Source organism: Hyperolius riggenbachi, chromosome 3, assembly GCF_040937935.1.
Source record: "Hyperolius riggenbachi isolate aHypRig1 chromosome 3, aHypRig1.pri, whole genome shotgun sequence".
Lineage (NCBI taxonomy): Eukaryota > Metazoa > Chordata > Amphibia > Anura > Hyperoliidae > Hyperolius > Hyperolius riggenbachi.
This window is the reverse complement of record NC_090648.1, coordinates 240,006,388-240,024,903: the sequence shown is the minus strand read 5'-3', so window position 1 is coordinate 240,024,903 and position 18,516 is coordinate 240,006,388. Positions and strand designations below refer to the sequence as shown.

The 18,516-nt window shown below is 40.0% G+C and overlaps 1 protein-coding gene across 1 annotated transcript in view; it reads right to left on the bottom strand.

The window, feature by feature from the left end:
- Positions 1-18,516, bottom strand: part of LOC137562283 (collagen alpha-1(VII) chain-like) — a 519,927-nt gene that overhangs the window by 279,939 nt on the left and 221,472 nt on the right. Inside the window, exons 67-69 of the mRNA XM_068273618.1 lie at positions 17,673-17,810; positions 13,509-13,763; positions 11,358-11,399 (exon numbers count right to left, since the gene is read on the bottom strand). Of these exons, the coding sequence (XP_068129719.1) occupies positions 11,358-11,399; positions 13,509-13,763; positions 17,673-17,810 (435 nt within the window). The remainder of the gene's footprint in view (positions 1-11,357; positions 11,400-13,508; positions 13,764-17,672; positions 17,811-18,516) is intronic.

Sequence of the window (18,516 nt, the reverse complement as noted above, 5' to 3'; positions counted from 1 at the left end):
ACGTTATCAATATTTCACAATATGTGCCAGATCAGATTGAACTCTCTGTGCTAGAAAAGGGGCTAGGGTTTGTGCCAACACACTGTGATTCTGCCTTTGATTGGGAGATTGATTATTTCAAGTTTATCCGGAGACTTAAGTTAAAGGCCTTTTTTAAAGACCAAATAGGTGAAGAGGGAAACAGTAGAGTGCACAGATATCTGCAGAAATCCGATTGGATACCAGAGGAGAGGTTTAAAGCTATTGACGCTTTTGAGAAAGCAGTGCGATCTGAGGTATTGCGAGAGTGGGACAACAGTAAACACTCACGTCGCAATATCTCGTTCGCTGAGCAGCAAGCGCTCACACGTTTGAGTAAGAACCCTTATATTATAATCACCAAGGCAGACAAAGGAGGGGCCACAGTCATTCAGAATATCACTAGTTATTTAGATGAAGGACATAAACATGTCCAGAATGGTGACCATTACATCAAATGTGACAATGACCCCACTAAATCCATTAAAGAAAAACTGGACAGACTACTCAGTTCTGCCATAGAAGACGAGGTCTTGGACCCGAAAACCGCTAAAGGCCTAATGGTATCCCACCCCAAAGTCCCCCTCATGTACCTCCTCCCGAAGATACACAAACAGCTGCACAATCCACCAGAACGCCCCATTGTGGCAAGCAGGGGGTCGGTCTTGTATCCCCTGGCAGGCTATTTAGATGTGCATTTACAAGATATAGTGTCAACATTTCAACATTGCTTAAGAGACACCACGGATCTTCTGAACAGATTAGAAGCGATAGCAGAGTTACCAGAGGACTTGATATTCTGTAGTTTGGATATACAGAGTTTGTTCACTTCCATTCCACAGGAGGAGGCCATCACAATTATTGAGGATAGGCTATTAGAGACCAACCTGTCCAATGGTTTGGTTTACTTCCTATTGGACAGCCTGGAATTAATTTTGAAATCTAATTACTTTAGGTTCCATACAGACATTTATTTTCAGCGACAAGGAGCCAGCATGGGATCCCCAGCAGCCCCCTCTATAGCAAACATTTTTGTAGAATCCCTGGAGAGATCTTTGTTCCTTAACCTCCTTGGCGGTAACCCCGTGTGTGACACGGGGTAAGCCGCCGGAGGGTGCCGCTCAGGCCCTGCTGGGCCGATTTTAATAATTTTTTTTTTTGCTGGACACAGCTAGCACTTTGCTAGCTGCGCCAGCACTCTGATCGCAGCCGGCCCCTGCCCGATCGCCGCTATCTGCTGCGGCGCGGGCCCCCCCCCCCTCCAGACCCCAGCGCTGCCTGGCCAATCAGTGCCAGGCAGCGCCGAGGGGTGGCCCGGGACTCCCAATGACGTCCCGACGTCAGTGACGTCGGTGACGTCATCCCGCCCTGTCGCCATGGCGACGGGGGAAGCCCTCCAGGAAATCCCGTTCTATGAACGGGATTTCCTGATCGGAGATCGCCGAAGGCGATCGAAGCGGGCGGGGGGGGTGCCGCTCAGCAGCGGCTATCATGTAGCGAGCCCTCGGCTCGCTACATGATTAAAAAAAAAAAAATTTTTTTAAAAACTGCTGCGCTCCCTCCTGGCGGTATTTTTCATACCGCCAAGGAGGTTAATAACCCCAAGTACAAGTCCAGTGTGTTTGGATATTATCGTTTTGTCGATGATATACTTATACTGTGGAATGGCTCTGAGGAACTGTTACTGGAAATGGTCGGGGCGGCGAATCACGCACATTCCACCATTAAGTTCTCTCTAGAGACGTCTAGAGAAGAAGTTAATTTTCTCGACGTAACGATTAAACGGGAAGAGGGATGCCTCACCACTAAGTTGTTCCGGAAGCCCACAGACCGGAACAACTTGTTACGATTTGACAGCTACCACCACGGCCATGTAGTCAAAGCCATCCCCAGGGGTCAGTTCCTCAGGGCCAGACGTATCTGCACAAAAGAAGCAGATTATGCAAAGACTAGCCTTGAGCTCACAAATAAGTTTGAACAGAAAGGTTACAAACGACACAAAATTGAAGAAGTGAGAAAACAGGTTAGTGCTATTGACAGAGCAACGCTGTTGAGGAGAGACAATCGACCCAGTGAGCGCAAGGGGGTTCCTTTTGTGATGGGTTTAGGTAAAAACACTGCAAGGATAAAAAATGTGGTACGCAAATTCTGGCCAGTATTAAGAGCAGATAGAGAGATTGGAACATTGTTTCAGAATGAGCCGGTTTTCTCCTTGAGGCGGGGGAAAACTATCCAAGATTACGTGAGAAAAGTGGATACAGCACCTAAAGTGCAACAAGTGATCACTGGCAAAATGGGAACTCATCCGTGTTTAAATTGCAATATATGTAATGCTATCATTAAAGGAGAAGCCATTTGCCATCCGCATACTGGCCAGAAAATCAAGATCAAAGGTAGACACTATTGTACAACCACTTGGGTGATATATGGCCTTAAATGTCCGTGCGGCCTTATGTATGTAGGGGAAACGACCAGAATGGTAAAAAAGTGGATACAAGAACATAAAAGGGACATCACCAGGTTTGCTAAAGGGGAAAGCGAATACGAAACATCAGTGTCAAGACACTTCAAAGAAAAGGGCCACAATGTAGCACAATTAAAATGGTGCGTGTTGGAGGCTATGCAAATGTCAGAAGATGGGGGTGATTTAGAGAAAGCGCTAAAAAGGAAAGAATCCAAGTGGATCCATGACCTGGACGTTGTTTATCCAAGAGGCATGAACGAGAGGCTGCCATTGAAATGCTTTTTATGAATGTCAGGCCACAGGGAAAAGTGCAAAAGTGCAGTAGTGAGAAACATGGCAATTGTAAACATCTAGCCCTCATAAAAACAAGTAATCAAGTTTGATCATTAGTTTCAGTGCAATAGTGTGAAACGTGCAAATCCTGATGGTCTAGTGCAATAGTGGGAAACATGATTTTATGTTTAGGTAGTGTATTTGTAATATTAGTTATTTTTATTTCCACAGGTGGTTCTTATTAGAGGGTAGACAATGGAAGGAGTGCCCAGAATCTCGGTCAGTGACTTTGGTATTTTTATGGGTAGCCTGTCGGAGTGCCCTTTAATTGAACATTGGACTATTTAAATAAGTCAAACATTTTTGTACGTTACTGTGTTTTGTATTTGTAAGGTTAATCACTGTGGGTTAATGATATGGGTGGAACTAGCAGTTCGGGTGTGGTACGCCCGCCCTAACCTTTATCTGCTTGCTGGTGGTGTGAAACATTGTTATGCACCTGATGAAGGATTTTCCGTAACATGTAGTGCTTCCGTTTCAAATACATGCATCTTTGCAGCCAGTGGTGTGCCGCCTCGTGATTTACTTGAGTGTAGCCTGATTGGCTACAATGTTCCTGCTGATTGTGATGTAGAGGGTCAAAGTTGACCCTAATGATGCACTATGGGGGCGAATCGAAGTTCCGGAAAAGTGTGTGGTTCTCCGCGATCGCGAACCCCGGAAGTTCGCCGGGAACCGTTCGCCGGTGAACCGTTCGCACCATCTCTATTGCCCAGGCATTGCAATATATGTCTGCAGCACATTTTGTAACAAATTATGTGAAAGGCTTGCCCACAGTGCAGTAAAAGGCCAGTGATCATCAGTTAAACATGCATGCACATGCATTATTCTCTATTAATTTAAATAGTCGATTGTACCTCTGGGTGTGCAGAGAGTCATGGGTGTCAACAGTTGCATCCTATCTAGCTAGCCAGCTACTGTAGCTGTGTAGAAGAAACATTAGGTGGATAGGGTGGATTTTACAAATCTAGGTACTTTTTGGAGTTCACATAATTTATGGTATTTTGACAAGGTGTGGTATTCATTGCCATGTCATTATGAAAAGGTGCTGTTATAGCAAGATTCCTGAGGTGAAGAAAGGAGGTAAAGCCTGCTGTTAGTTAGAATGCAGGCTTAATAATTTTATCATTGATAGGGTATTTATCCTAACAACAAAGTGGTGCCCTTTACCAAAGGCAGGCCAAATGATAATCCCAATCAAGTGTGATCCCTTGCAACCCTACCTAGCATCCAGCCTGGTTCAGTGGAGAGCTAATCTCAGTATTGGTTATTAGTAAAGTTGATATTTATGAAAAAATTAGTGGCATTTGACAGTTTGGACAACTTAACAATACAAAATAGCCTTGCAGGTTAGATGAGTATTAAAATGAACAATGGCACAAGTAAGCAGTGACTGTTTATGTTATTGACACATAAAACACTTTTATATCACTTCTACATCTTGGCATTTATTTAATGTTATGTTGCATAATTTCCATACCATGGCCAAAGAGTAGGCCTCTTTGTGACACAGCGAAGTGACACAAAAACATAGTCATGAAGCCTTTTCACCATGCACAAGCATGCACCTCACAAGCAACCACCAAAGCACAGAGGATTTTTTTTATAAATATGTACATTCAAGTTCTAACAAAGTCATGTAGCTCATGATTAGGTCTACAGTTTACATAATGGTATACACAGTGGCTCATAGTTAATATTATGGCAAAGCTCATAAAATCTGAAAAAAACACATTACACATAACCGATCATGCCATGTTTTGAGTAGGAACATTTATGCAAAAAAGGGTCAAAAACATGCACTGCCACAGCAACACATCCAATTTCACAGTTCATCAACTGGAACTATGATAAATGGTCAATGTTATGGGTTACCAACCATAGCTGCATATTGTCTCTTACCTTACTGAATATGCTTGTTTATATTAGTAAGCAGTTTGTACAAGTGGCATGGCATGAATACTGATGTAACAAACTTCATTGTTATTTTGTGGTAGGGTTAATATACATACACATATATTTTGTCTGTTATGGTGTCCTGTCTGCATTACATATTTTCAAGGGTCAAAATAAAAAATGTTTTGAACAAAGGAGGACACAAAGGGTTCAGTGTTAAGTTAATAACACAAAAGATAACAAGGTACCCATAAGCAGTCTATACCACAATAAACCTCCAAATGACCAACCCAGCTGCAAGATGGGTGATTTGTTTTCAGATCCTCAATTGACTACATCTATATAGCCTTAATTGACTATGGCCTCAATTCACTAAGATAATGCTGGAGATAATAAGGCAAGAGAAAACGTACCACCACACAGTAAGAGAGTAATCTTATCTTTTCATTCCTTAACTACCTCCTCTGTAGTTAATTTACCTCCTCTGTTGTTAATTTACCTCCTCTGTAGTTAATTTACCACCTCTGTAGTTATTTTCATACACAGTTAATTAACAACCTGTCTTTAACTCTGGAGCTATTTTAAGGATTGAAGAGTTATCTTAAAGACAGAAGAGTTAACTTTAGGTTTGCCTGAGGTAAAATGTTTCCTGAGTACTACATGCCTCGTCACCATGGTGATAACTAGAGAAACGTTATTAAAGACAGGAGAGAAGCTTAGTGAATTGAGGTCTATATCTGAAAATAAATCCTGGTGTAGCACAAGATAAATCCAGGTGTAGCACATGCAATGAACATAAAATTACATATATACACACATTTTATGCTAGCACAAAACATTATAGACACTGGGTATCAAATAATGTCATAGAGTTCTAGAAACTGATTCTTGCCTCATTCATGATTTCTTGTCAATTTTGTAACCTTAGGTCTAAAAGTTCTGGGCCTGTCTTTACAATAACTTTCTGTGTGGTTGTACTCTGTCGTTGTATCACAAACTTTTCGATTCGCTAAAAATTGTATTGTATGCCATCTTATACTGGGAATACACGGTACCGCTCGATTGAGCCATTTAGATGGCTCGATTGATCATTTCCGACATGTCCGATTACCCGCCCAATCGATTCTGCGCTCGATACCGCATGGGGGACAATGGAAAAATATAAGGAAAACAAGCAGAAGATAAGAGAACCGCCCGCAGGGTCGAGCGGGGAATCGATCAGGCGGCAGAATCGAGCCACGGAAACGCACCGTGTATTCCCGGCATTAGGGAATCAACAAAAACTATTAAAAATTGTATAAATACTGAACTCATGTTTAACCACTTCACCACTGAGGGGTTTTACCCCCTGACCACCAGAGCAATTTTCACCTTTCAGCGCTCCTTCCATTCATTCGTCTATAACTTTATCATTACTTATCGCAATGAAATGAACTATATCTTGTTTTTTCCGCCACCAATTAGGCTTTCTTTAGGTGGGACATTATGCCAAGAATTATTTTTTTCTAAATGTGTTTTAATGGGAAAATAGGAAAAATGTGGGGAAAAAAAAAATTATTTTTCAGTTTTCGGCCATTATAGTTTTTAAATAATGCATGCTACTGTAATTAAAACCCATGAAATTTATGTGCCCTTTTGTCCCGGTTATAAAACCGTTTAAATTATGTCCCTATCACAATGTTTGGCGCCAATATTTCATTTGGAAATAAAGGTGCATTTTTTTCAGTTTTGCGTCCATCCCTAATTACAAGCCCATAGTTTATAAAGTAACAGTGTTATACCCTCTTGACTTAAATATTTAAAAAGTTCAGTCCCTAAGGTAACTAATTATGTATTTTTTTTAATTGTAAATTTTTGAATTTTTTTTTAATTACAAAAAAAAAAAAAATGGGGAGTGTGGGAGGTAATGAGTTAATTTTTTGTGTAAAAGTCATTTATTTGTATGTGAAAAATGTGTAGGGTGTAGTTTACTATTTGGCCACAAGATGGCCACAGTAACTTTTTGCTTTATTGCGACCTCCAAGCCTCCTTCCGGAAGCTTGGAGGAAGAATAAGGAGGCTGGACACGTGAGTTTCTTCTCACAATGATCGCGCTGCCCATAGGAGAGCAGCGGGTCATTGTGGGGCTTAGATCAACGAACGGGAATGGATTTTCCCGTTCATTGATCTCCGGGCGAGCGGGCGGCGGCGGTTTTACTAGCGGCGGGCGGCGTGTTTACGAGCGGGAGCGCGGACAGCGTCAGGAACGCGGAAAGTACGTGTTTCTCCGTCCCTGGTTTTTAAAGGATGGAAAAAGGGGCGGAGAAATACGTACGCGCGGGGGTAAAGTGGTTAACAGATACATTTAACGTTGGCAAGTACTGTATATTTTCTAAGCATTGATCAGCGACTCTGCACTGGATACATAGTAAAGGATAGTGCTATAATTATTCTGCAGAGAAACATACAGAGGTACACATGATTAATAAACCAGCTTGTGCTGGGTTACCATCACCTACAGACTTAGCAGACTCGACTCGCTGATGACTTATTAACCTTTACCAAAAGAGTTATGTTTGCCACACACATATGCTGCTGAAATGTGATATAGCAATTTATGGAGCAATCTTAACAAGTGAATATTTTAAAGATTGAAATAGTCCCATATAATTTGAACAGAGAGTTGATTTTGAGTAGTTTGAATTAGCTTTTCTGTTAAAGTAAACGCGAGGTGAACCAACAAAAAAAAATAGATACTTACCTATGAAGAGGGACGCCTCTGTACTCCTTGAGACCATCACGCTCCTCTTTGTACACGTTCATGGCCATACTGCGTCTACATGAGTATGAGCATGCCTGCACAGTAGCATTGACCCTGTCAATCAATTACAACATTCCCTGTATCTCTCCCTCCCTACAGCCACAGAGAAGGTAGGAAAAAGAATGAGGAAAAACCCTCCTTCTCTCCCCTGTATAAAAGGATGTGGATGTCTATATCTATATGCTTTGCTTCCTTGCAATGACACCTGGAAACACTCCACTGAATGTAAAAAGCAAAATAAACAAAAATCTACTTTGTGTAAATCAGACAGATTTGATGGAAATTTGATTTTGTGAACTTGCTTATTACTATTCACCACTTATATCACATAAAAAAATGGTCAGCAGCTGCAATGCAATGGCTCACAGTGATCACAGAGTCAGGATCCTGGCACAGCAAGCGTAGCTGTCATTACACAGCTGAGTTTAATGGCAACAGAAAGGAAATAGCAGCAAGAGCATGCGGCAACAGGAGAAATCTATGCCCAGGCAGGAGGCTCCAAACAGGTTGCAGATTTCAATCATCTGTGTTCAGAATAGGTAAATAAGCTTTTTTTATCGTACAAATGTTTATTTTTAGGTTTATGTAACAAGCATACATTTTTACAAAGCATACAAACTCCAACCACTGCATCAAACCAAAATTTAGTGGCCAAATTACCCCGGCTCTATGACGGCTCCTGCGCCAGGAACATTTCCAGTTTAAGCCTCAGCCATAGCATGCTCAGCTTCAGCCCGCAGTCATAGTACTCCCCAGCCCGGTACACTTGCGGCTTTAGCTGCAGCCCGCAGCAGGCCCTGCTGCAAAGAGTTGCCGCGGCTATGTCTGTGTTCTGTCAAAGTAGCTGTACATGCTGAAATCAGGCGCCCAAATTCTGCTACAAAAAGCTGCTACAGCATTTCCGCAGCATCTGCTTTTGTGTAAAGAGCTTCTGCGCACAGCTGCTGCAACTGTTTCTGAGATGTGAATCCGAGTAGCAGCAGCTGCAGAGTCATGCTGAATTCGAGCTCCTGGTGCCCAAATTGTCCTCCTGGCACCACCATAGCCGGTAAGTTCACTGCGGGCTATGGCAGCAACCAAATTTACAGGCGTGCTGTGCGCTATTTTAAAATACTCTGGCTTTTCTTTACCCATCTGTACTGTAAATTCCACCTTATGTTTCTACTAAAACCTACCCGGTATGTATATGACAAGAACATACTTTAGGAATGAGTATGAACATTTTAAAAGATGCAACACATGCAATTATGTCCTGCCATATTGTATGAACCCATTTTACTGCTCAGTCAGTAAGCATCAAGCACATGAAAGTTATAGGTATGTGTACCATTGTCAGTCTAACTCTAATTATCAATGGATTAATAATTATAATGTTACATTATTATGCTAGGCTATGAAAATTATTGTGTTAACTACAAGTGTTCTATTTAAAGTAACATGCTGTGAAAGTGCAAATAGGTAGTTTTTCAAAAACCTGTAAGCAGATCAACTATTTCAAAAGAAGCAACATAACAGGGTCCAGAATACACACAAAAAAGAAGTCAACAATGCCTCATCTTCTATCACTAACAGTGTGGTAGTTTATCGATGCAAAACTAATACTTGATTGAGAACTATGCTTGATTTTAGAATTTATGACAAATTTGTTATGGAAGTTGTAAGCATGTTGTGGGGCTTGTAGAGCAGTTCTGTTATTGACAGTTGGGAGAACGAAATAATGGTTGCATCATGACCTATCGGAGCTTACCTTACAGTCAGTGAAGTTACCAATCCCCATATGCACTAATGAGAAGATTTAGGTGGCATAAGGGGCAAGGCTAAGCTGAGCTTTTCCATGAAATGTCAAAATGTACTCAGTACTACATGGTGAAGGAATATATATGTATGTATGTACGTATATATACAGTATATATATATATATATATATATATATATATATATATATATATATACACACATATATATATACATACATACAGTGGCTCGCAAAAGTATTCGGCCCCTTTGAAGTTTTCCACATTTTGTCACATAACTACCACAAACATGAATCAATTTTATTGGAATTCCAGGTGAAAGACCAATACAAAGTGGTGTACAGGTGAGAAGTGGAACGAAAATCATACATCATTCCAAACATGTTTTTGCAAATTAATAACTGCAAAGTGGGGTGTGCGTAGTTATTCAGCCCCCTGAGTCAGTACTTTGTAGAACAACCTTTTGCTGCAATTACAGCTGCCAGTCTTTTAGGATATGTCTACCAGCTTTGCACATCTAGAGACTGAAATCCTTGCCCATTCTTCTTTGCAAAACAGCTCCAGCTCAGTCAGATTAGATGGACAGCGTTTGTGAACAGCAGTTTTCAGATCTTGCCACAGATTTTCTATTGGATTTAGATCTGGACTTTGACTGGGCCATTCTAACACATGGATATGTTTTGTTTTAAACCATTCCATTGTTGCCCTGGCTTTATGTTTAGGGCTGTTGTCCTGCTGGAAGGTGAACCTCCGCCCCAGTCTCAAGTCTTTTGCAGACTCCAAGAGGTTTTCTTCCAAGATTGCCCTGTATTTGGCTCCATCCATCTTCCCATCAACTCTGACCAGCTTCCTTGTCCCTGCTGAAGAGAAGCACCCCCAGAGCATGATGCTGCCACCACCATATTTGACAGTGGGGATGGTGTGTTCAGAGTGATGTGCAGTGTTAGTATTCAGCCACACATAGCGTTTTGCATTTTGGCCAAAAAGTTCAGTTTTGGTCTCATCTGACCAGAGCACCTTCTTCCACATGTTTGCTCTGTCCCCCACATGGCTTGTGGCAAATTGCAAATGGGACTTCTTATGCTTTTCTGTTAACAATGGCTTTCTTCTTGCCACTCTTTCATAAAGGCTAATTTTGTGCAGTGCATGACTAATAGTTGTCCTATGGACAGATTCTCTCACCTGAGCTGTATATCTCTGCAGCTCGTCCAGAGTCACCATGGTCCTCTTGACTGCATTTCTGATCAGCGCTCTCCTTGTTCGGCCTGTGAGTTTAGGTGGACGGCCTTGTCTTGGTAGGTTTACAGTTGTGCCATACTCCTTCCATTTCTGAATGATCTTTTGAACAGTGCTCTGTGGGATGTTCAAGGCTTTGGAAATCTATTTGTAGCCTAAGCCTGCTTTAAATTTCTCAATAACTTTATCCCTGACCTGTCTGGTTTGTTCTTTGGACTTCATGGTGTTGTTGCTCCCAATCTTATCTTAGACAACCTCTGAGGTCGTCACAGAGCAGCTGTATTTGTACTGACATTAGATTACACACAGGTGCACTCTATTTAGTCATTTGCACTCATTAGGCAATGTCTCTGGGCAACTGACTGCACTCAGACCAAAAGGGGGCTGAATAATTACGCACACCCCACTTTTCAGTTATTGATTTGTAAAAAATGTTTGGAATCATGTATGATTTTCGTTCCACTTCTCACTTGTACACCACTTTGTATTGGTCTTTCATGCGGAATTCCAATAAAATTGATTCATGTTTGTGGCAGTAATATGACAAAATGTGGAAACTTCAAGGGGGCTGAATACTTTTGCAAGCCACTGTATGTATATGTATATATATGTATATATATATGTATATATATGTATATATATATATATATATATATATATATATATATATATATATATATCTACGTCATGCCATACCACCATTATTCCTGCTGCCATAATCATGTTTTCTCTGCTCTGAAACTGGGCTGTATAGCACAATGGAAATGCTCAAATGTGTTGTAGTCATTTAGGTATGCAATACCTTTAGACATGAAGAGGTTAATAAAGTTCATACATTATAAAAATCATTTAATACCTCAGTTTCTGGAGATTCGGGAAGTTCTTGGGTGACCATCATCTGAAAATAATGACATAACATGTTACATTATTATTATTATTATTATTAATTTATAAAACGCCAAAATATTCCGTGACGCTGTACAAAGTAAGAAACAAACATGGGGTATATAATAATACAGACAATGGTGTACACCAATATACAAGATACATAATTAGTGACAAAATACAAAAAATGATGCAAAATACAAATTATCGAATTGGTAATGACAGTGATAACATTAACATGATGAATAAAATGTATAATGGTTACCAAGACACAAAAGGGGGAGAGAGCCCTGGCCTTCGCGAGCTTACAATCTAAAGGAAGTTACATTTCACAATTCCATCATTGTAATACCAGTAGTAATTAACTGTGACAAAATCTGACAGCAGGCTCCATTGCAAGAGAAGCCTGCTGCATTTCAAGACCTTGAGATCTCTCCCTCAGGGCACCCAAGTCTGTCAATTATGTCTATCTGGAATTGAAATGCAGCATGTATGACAAGCAATGTGTGTAGTCTGGCTTCCAGCAGTTTGAAAAATTACAAGGAAGGGCCATCCTTATTGACATTATATTCAGACTGACTCCATTTTTCTGTAATAGAGGCTTTACTGTAAAAATGAAAATTGGAGTTGTGCCTTCATACAGTTGTTTTATGAAACAAATATGGTTGCCTTGCAAAGACATAAGCTAATCATGCTTATAACATAAACGGTTTAGTTTGGTCACCTAAATCTGAGTTCCCCACATCATTTTTCTAAGTTGCTTAAAGAGGAACTGCAGTGAAAATAACGTAATGAAAAAAAAGTTCTTAATTTTTACAATAATTATTTATAAATTATTTAGTCATTGTTTGCCCATTGTAAAATCTTTCCTCTCCCTGATTGACATTCTGAAATTAATCACATGGCAACATTTTTACTGCTGCAGGTGATCTTTGTGGAAGGAGATGCTGGTTACAGTTTTTTCTTTCAGGCTGGTTTCACACCAGGACGTTGCGTTTTAGGCGACGTTATGGTCGCACAACGTGCCCCTAACGCAACGCCTGGTGCTCTCTGCTTTGGATGTCAGAGTGAGCCGCGTTGTGCAGCTCACTCTGGCGTCCGTGATGCCGTGATGCACACTCTTGTGCGCATGCGGCATCACGTGGTCCCGCCGGCCAATCGCCGCACAGAGCGGCCGCTCCAGGAAGTAAACACTGCACGTCACTGAGTACAGTGAATATTAATTAGCCATGTGCCTGGCCGCTCTACGCTCCTCCCCAACGTTACTGAGCATGTGCAAACAGTCTAACGCGGCTCTGCCGCTTACAAAGTACTGCATGCAGTACGTTATATTATGGCACAGCGTTACACTGTAACGCAACGTGGGCACTGTGAACAGCCCATTGATGTATCATTGCTGTGCGGTGGGGTGCGTTACAGGCTGCTCTAACGTGTGCCTGTAACGTCCCACTGTGAAACCAGCCTCAATCCTAAATTTTCACCCTTTGTTTATTTTTAGTTCAAAATGTTCTTGCTTTGGATTTGACTTAATATCATTAAAATTGATTTTTCAACTTCCAATGTTAGCAGTTAAAATGTCCTTTTTACCATTTTATTACAGTCTTTATATTTTTTTTAAATGCAGATTCAGTGCCTTAATCCTTTAGGGCCATAAATACTTTCCCTTTGAACATTTAATTTGTTTAGGTTTCTTGAATCACTTTAGGCATTTCTTTATCCTTTTTATATACATTGTGTATTTGTGTAGGTGTTCATTGATTTATCATAACAAAATAGTATATTCCTGTATATGACCAACATTTATGAATGCATATGCTTGCTTTTTTCGTCATACTATTTGGTATGTGTGTTCTATGAGATGTGTCTAAAAAAAATTGGAAATGCCTTACTATGTTACAATCTGGGACTTGCTTAGAACTTAAATACTAAAAGTAAGAAGCACCACAGTAAACACTGAACAAAAATTAAATGACAGATGCGGATGTGTTCAGGCTACATTCTGAGGTAAGCACAGTAAATGTGTATGTTTAATTTATGCCTGCCTCATTAGGACATTGCCAACTAAGCAATCCATGCTTTTTGAGTACTCCTAAAAAGCTAAAGTTAAATTCCTAAAACTTACCAAATTCTCATTCTTAGTAATTCTTTCTTCTATCATGGTTGGTGTGTGGATTGATGGTGTTATACTGTAATGTTCTATTGCACTCTGTATTGTGCTCGTTAGACTGTGCTCAATGTTTGGGCTGTGGAGGTCCTTTTCTGAATTTATCTGTGATATTCTGTGATTTGCATTAATTTTCTGCACATCAATAAAACCTGCAGAAGTATTTCCAGCTCGATTACTTTTTTTCCTGTCCTTTTTGTTCTCCTTTGTTATCTAGCAAAATACAAGAAAGTTAAACAAAATGTTTCAAATGAATGTCTTACATAACGTATAACGCAGAGACGAGCAACAAAATTGATACGTGGGATGGAAGGTCTCACTTATCAAGAAAGGTTAGATAAACTGGGTTTATTTAGTCTAGAGAAAAGACGCCTTAGAGGGGATCTAATTAACATGTATAAATACATCAGAGGGCAATATAATAGCTTGGCGGATGAGCTTTTTGTCCCTAGGCCTTCTCTAAGGACTAGAGGACATGATCTGCGCATGGAGGAAAAACGTTTTAGCCATTTATTTAGGAAAGGGTTCTTTACAGTAAGAGTGATTAAGATGTGGAATGCATTGCCACAGGAAGTCGCTATGGCAAACTCTATACCTGCATTTAAAGGGGTTTTAGATGCTTTCCTTGCGTTGAAAGACATCCATGGCTACAATTACTAGGTAATGCCTAATGATGTTGATCCAGGGATTTTATCTGATTGCCATCTGGAGTCGGGAAGGAATTTTTCCCTTTAGGGGCTAATTGGACCATGCCTTGTAAGGGTTTTTTCGCCATCCTCTGGATCAACAGGGATATGTGAGGGAACAGGCTGGTGTTGTACTTTATACTGGTTGAACTCGATGGACGTATGTCTTTTTTCAACCAAAATAACTATGTAACTATGTATAAAATGTATAAAATATAAGCACAGTAGATAAGAAAAAAATAAATCAAGGAAAATAGTTTAGTATTACTGTTTTGTTTTTATTATTTGAAAAACAAAATTATCCTTATTTATAACACTGCAAGTTAGCCTGACATTTCCATTAACATACCATACCATCTAAAACTAGAAATGAGCTCCTAGACTGGGTGATAATCTCATGTACTGTATCTAGGATGCCCACAGACACTATTGCCTGTCCACCCCTGGCAAGCCAAACTGGAGTGAGCAGTATTTCTTTTTGGATCTTCACCTCCCACACAACCATCACCACCTCCCCACTAGCATACACAGCAGGGATCACTATACAATGTCCTTACCCAGCTTTAATTTATGGGCAAGTTATGAAAAAAACACCAGAATAGTATATTCAGTTTCCCAAAGATCTTCAGTTTTCTGAATGGTAAAGCTTGAAGGTTTAAGTAAGCAGTCCTTCACTAAGAGAACCAACACATTTTTAGTATTATTTCCCATGATTCTAAGTAATTCTCAGTATGTAGGTCACAGGAAGTGAAAAACAATGACTTTAATGGAAATAGAAAGTCTTATAAGTAGAGGAACATTCAATACATTAGATGTAATGCATTATGCTCTAATTTCATGCGTAAGACTTTATGAACGTAATTCTGCTTAACACAATTTATTGCATATACCCCATAGTTTCTCTTCCTGTTTGATAAGATGGAATTAGCAAAGTACATTGAAAATTCTATGAAATGTAACTGAATATCCTACCTTTTCTACGATTTCTGGTTGAGTTGCCAACACTGTACTTGTGTCAGAAGAGAGTTTCGTTGTAGTTTCTGTGTCTTCCACAGTGCTCTGTGTGGTCTCCTCCACTGTAGTTGGTGTGGGCATTGTGGTTACTTTCACAGTGTAATCAACATTGTCAGCAGTGTCAACTGTGGAGCTACTCATCTTTGGCTCATTCATCAGTTTTTCAATACGGGCTTTTTTCTTCTGCTCTTTTCTAGATTCCTACAAATCCATAAGCAATGTTAAGAGTATTCATCAAAATGCATTGCAATGCTAACACTGCATACCCCATGCTTTGGACTGATGATTAGCTGTTAGATAAGCTGGCAGTCGACAACTAACAATAATGGATCTGAGCAGGGGTACCTTCTCACACTTGATGTGCAGAGGTAAACTATCCCTCAGTTCTTGAACTTTCTATTCTATTATCTCAAGTTTGAGTGTCTATCTGTTGTTTCTACCATTATGTCATTCCATTTCTTCAAACATAGTAGGAGTAAAACATGCTCCCTCATCTATAGTTAACATAAATGTTGAAAACACCTAGAAAAACTCCTAATGCTCCCTGACTGGGGGTAACTTTGGACTTTGAACTCTCATTTAAAGTTATCACTTTAACAACCTCCTGCTACTTCCATCTTAAAAGTGTATCCAGAATTTGTCACTTCCTTATTCAAGAGGCTACTAAAATTCTTGTACATGCACAAATCGATTCCCCTCTTGATTACTGCAACACACTACTGTTCAGCCTACCAAAAAAAAACAAAAAAACAGACTTACACCTCTCCAAACCCCACTGAACTCTACTGATCATCTCATCCACCTCTCCTCTCACTCTCCATTGGCTGCCAATTACCCAAAAGATTCAGTTCAAACTCCTAACTCTATCATAAAAAAAACCTCGACATAAGCTGTTTCCTCCATACATTTCCTTCTTAATCTCCAGAATACCAGTCTTTCCTGGATCCTTCACTTCTCCCATGAAACCCTCTCATTCTCCAGCTTGGTCACCTCCTCTAAATTTCGGATCCAGGAGTTCTCACGAGTGTCCCCTCTCCTTTGAAACTCTCTCACAGCCTGTCCTTCATACTTCAAGTCTGGAAACCTTCAAAAGTACCTCCAAAACACATCTCTTCAGGCAAGCTTATATTTTGTTATAGCTAGAATTTGAAGTTAGCTGTTTTTTTCTGCTAAGCCTTCGTCTCTCCTCCCTTTATGTCTCCACCTCACTACCATTTAGTTAGTAATATAGCAAGAGCAGGGTCCTCCCCCTACTGCTTCGTGCTTCTGTTGTACATTAACATGTACCAGTATTGGTGAGGAGCAGTTGAAACGTCTTGGGCAAAAAAGGGCGCAATTGTTATTTATCGATAAATGTGGGCGCAATTGTTATTTATCAATATATATGTGGACATAATTGTTATTTATCATAATATAGAAAGCTGTTATGCTATTTAGCGGGCGGCTGCAATTGAATTGAAATGTATCGTATTATTGGTAGCGGGGATCAGGCAGTGTTAAGGTTAGGCACCACTAGGGGGTCTTAGGGTAAGGCACCACCAGGGGGGACTTAAGGTTGGGCACCACTAAGGGGGTCTTAGGGTTAGGCACCACCAGGGGGTCTTAGGGTTGGCACCACTGGGGGGGTCTTAGGGTTAAACACCACCAGGGGTGTCTTAGGGTTAAGCACCACCAGGGGAGGGTTCTATGTGAGAGTAGGGAGAGGTTGGGTTCAACATTATCTGTAAACTTACAGATAATGTAATACCGCAATTAAATCGCTATTTGCTGTTTTGTTTTATCGACTTTGTTATTTAATGTTGCGCTTAAATTGTTTTTTACCGATATTGCTAGTAATATTGTTATTTAACATCAAGCCTAAATTAGTACGCAACCTTTTCAAATGTATGCGTATTGGTGGCGTTTGAAAAAACACATGAACTATGCATATATTTGTACTTGTGTTGCTGGATGCTCTGATTGATTGTACAGTGTGTTGACCTACTTGTATCTATGCTGCCCACTATTATCAGTTGTTCAATGCTATAGAAGACTGTCTCTATATGAATTAAAAAACAACAACAACAACATTGGCATGTGTCTACTTTAAATCTGGACTGCAAGTGTCAGTCTATATCTGCAGCATAATAAACAAGAGCATATTGAACAGCTTTTATTTTTGCACTAATGTCAAAATCTAGGTAAATGTTGAATGTTTTTGCTTCTCACAGAATCAATGGTAAAACTTGCTCATTTTTATATATTTCATACTTGCTACTGAAAAATACTTAGCTATCAAGTTCCATAAATGGGACTTTACCTTGTCTTGTTTTCTGGTTGGTCTATCATTTTGTACATTTGCAGTTGTCTGGATTACTGTGGTGAATTTATGTGATTCTTCAGTGCTGGTTGCCTGAGTTGGCTGTGGCATGAGCTCACTCACTTTGATTAGCTGAGAGTCATGATTCTCTGCGTTTTCCTCCTGATCCTCAGTAACCACATTTGTAATAACACTAATGGGCACAGTATCCACTGGGTTCTTTTTCTTCTTCTTCTGTTCTTTCTTCTCTTCAGCTACATCCTAAGTACAACAAAATGTTTTGTCAAAGATTTCTTGCTTGTAACTGCATTACAATACTCAAAAACTTGATATGATGCTTGATGAGTCTTTATTAGAGATGATAAAGAAGATGAAGAAAATTCAGAGGCTGCCATCTCTTGCCTTTAAAAATATCGTAAGAAGCCCATAGTAAGAGGAGTATGAAGTCTGCTGGTCTATATCTGATGTTTTGCTGTGCGGATCAGTGACTCAAAGTGCCTTAGGCTCAACAGCCAAAAAAGTAACATTTGCCTTAATGGTAATAAAAAATAGAAGCAGGGTCATAACTACAACACCCCTGCAAAAATATCACTCCTCCCCTAGTTTCCTCACTTTTTACTTAAGCCTAACCACTCCACAGGACAACAACCCCTATTTGACATAAACATTCCCTTCATAAGGCTGTCCCTATAATGGAATGTTTCCCACAAGGGAGACATTGAGATCATCTTTGGCTAAAGTAAGCACTTACTAACAATAATTATAGTAAAATATTAAGAAAAGGCACATATTTGTAAGTAGAGATTTTGAAAGCAAACCAGAGGTTGCCTTGAACTATAACCGGGTGTATCTATGTTATTTGTGACGTGTCTGACATCAGTTTTATCTTCAAGTATATCAGCACACCACAATTGTAGAAAATTCACGCTCTTTTATTGAGCCATTATATCCACAAGTAGCCGACAAT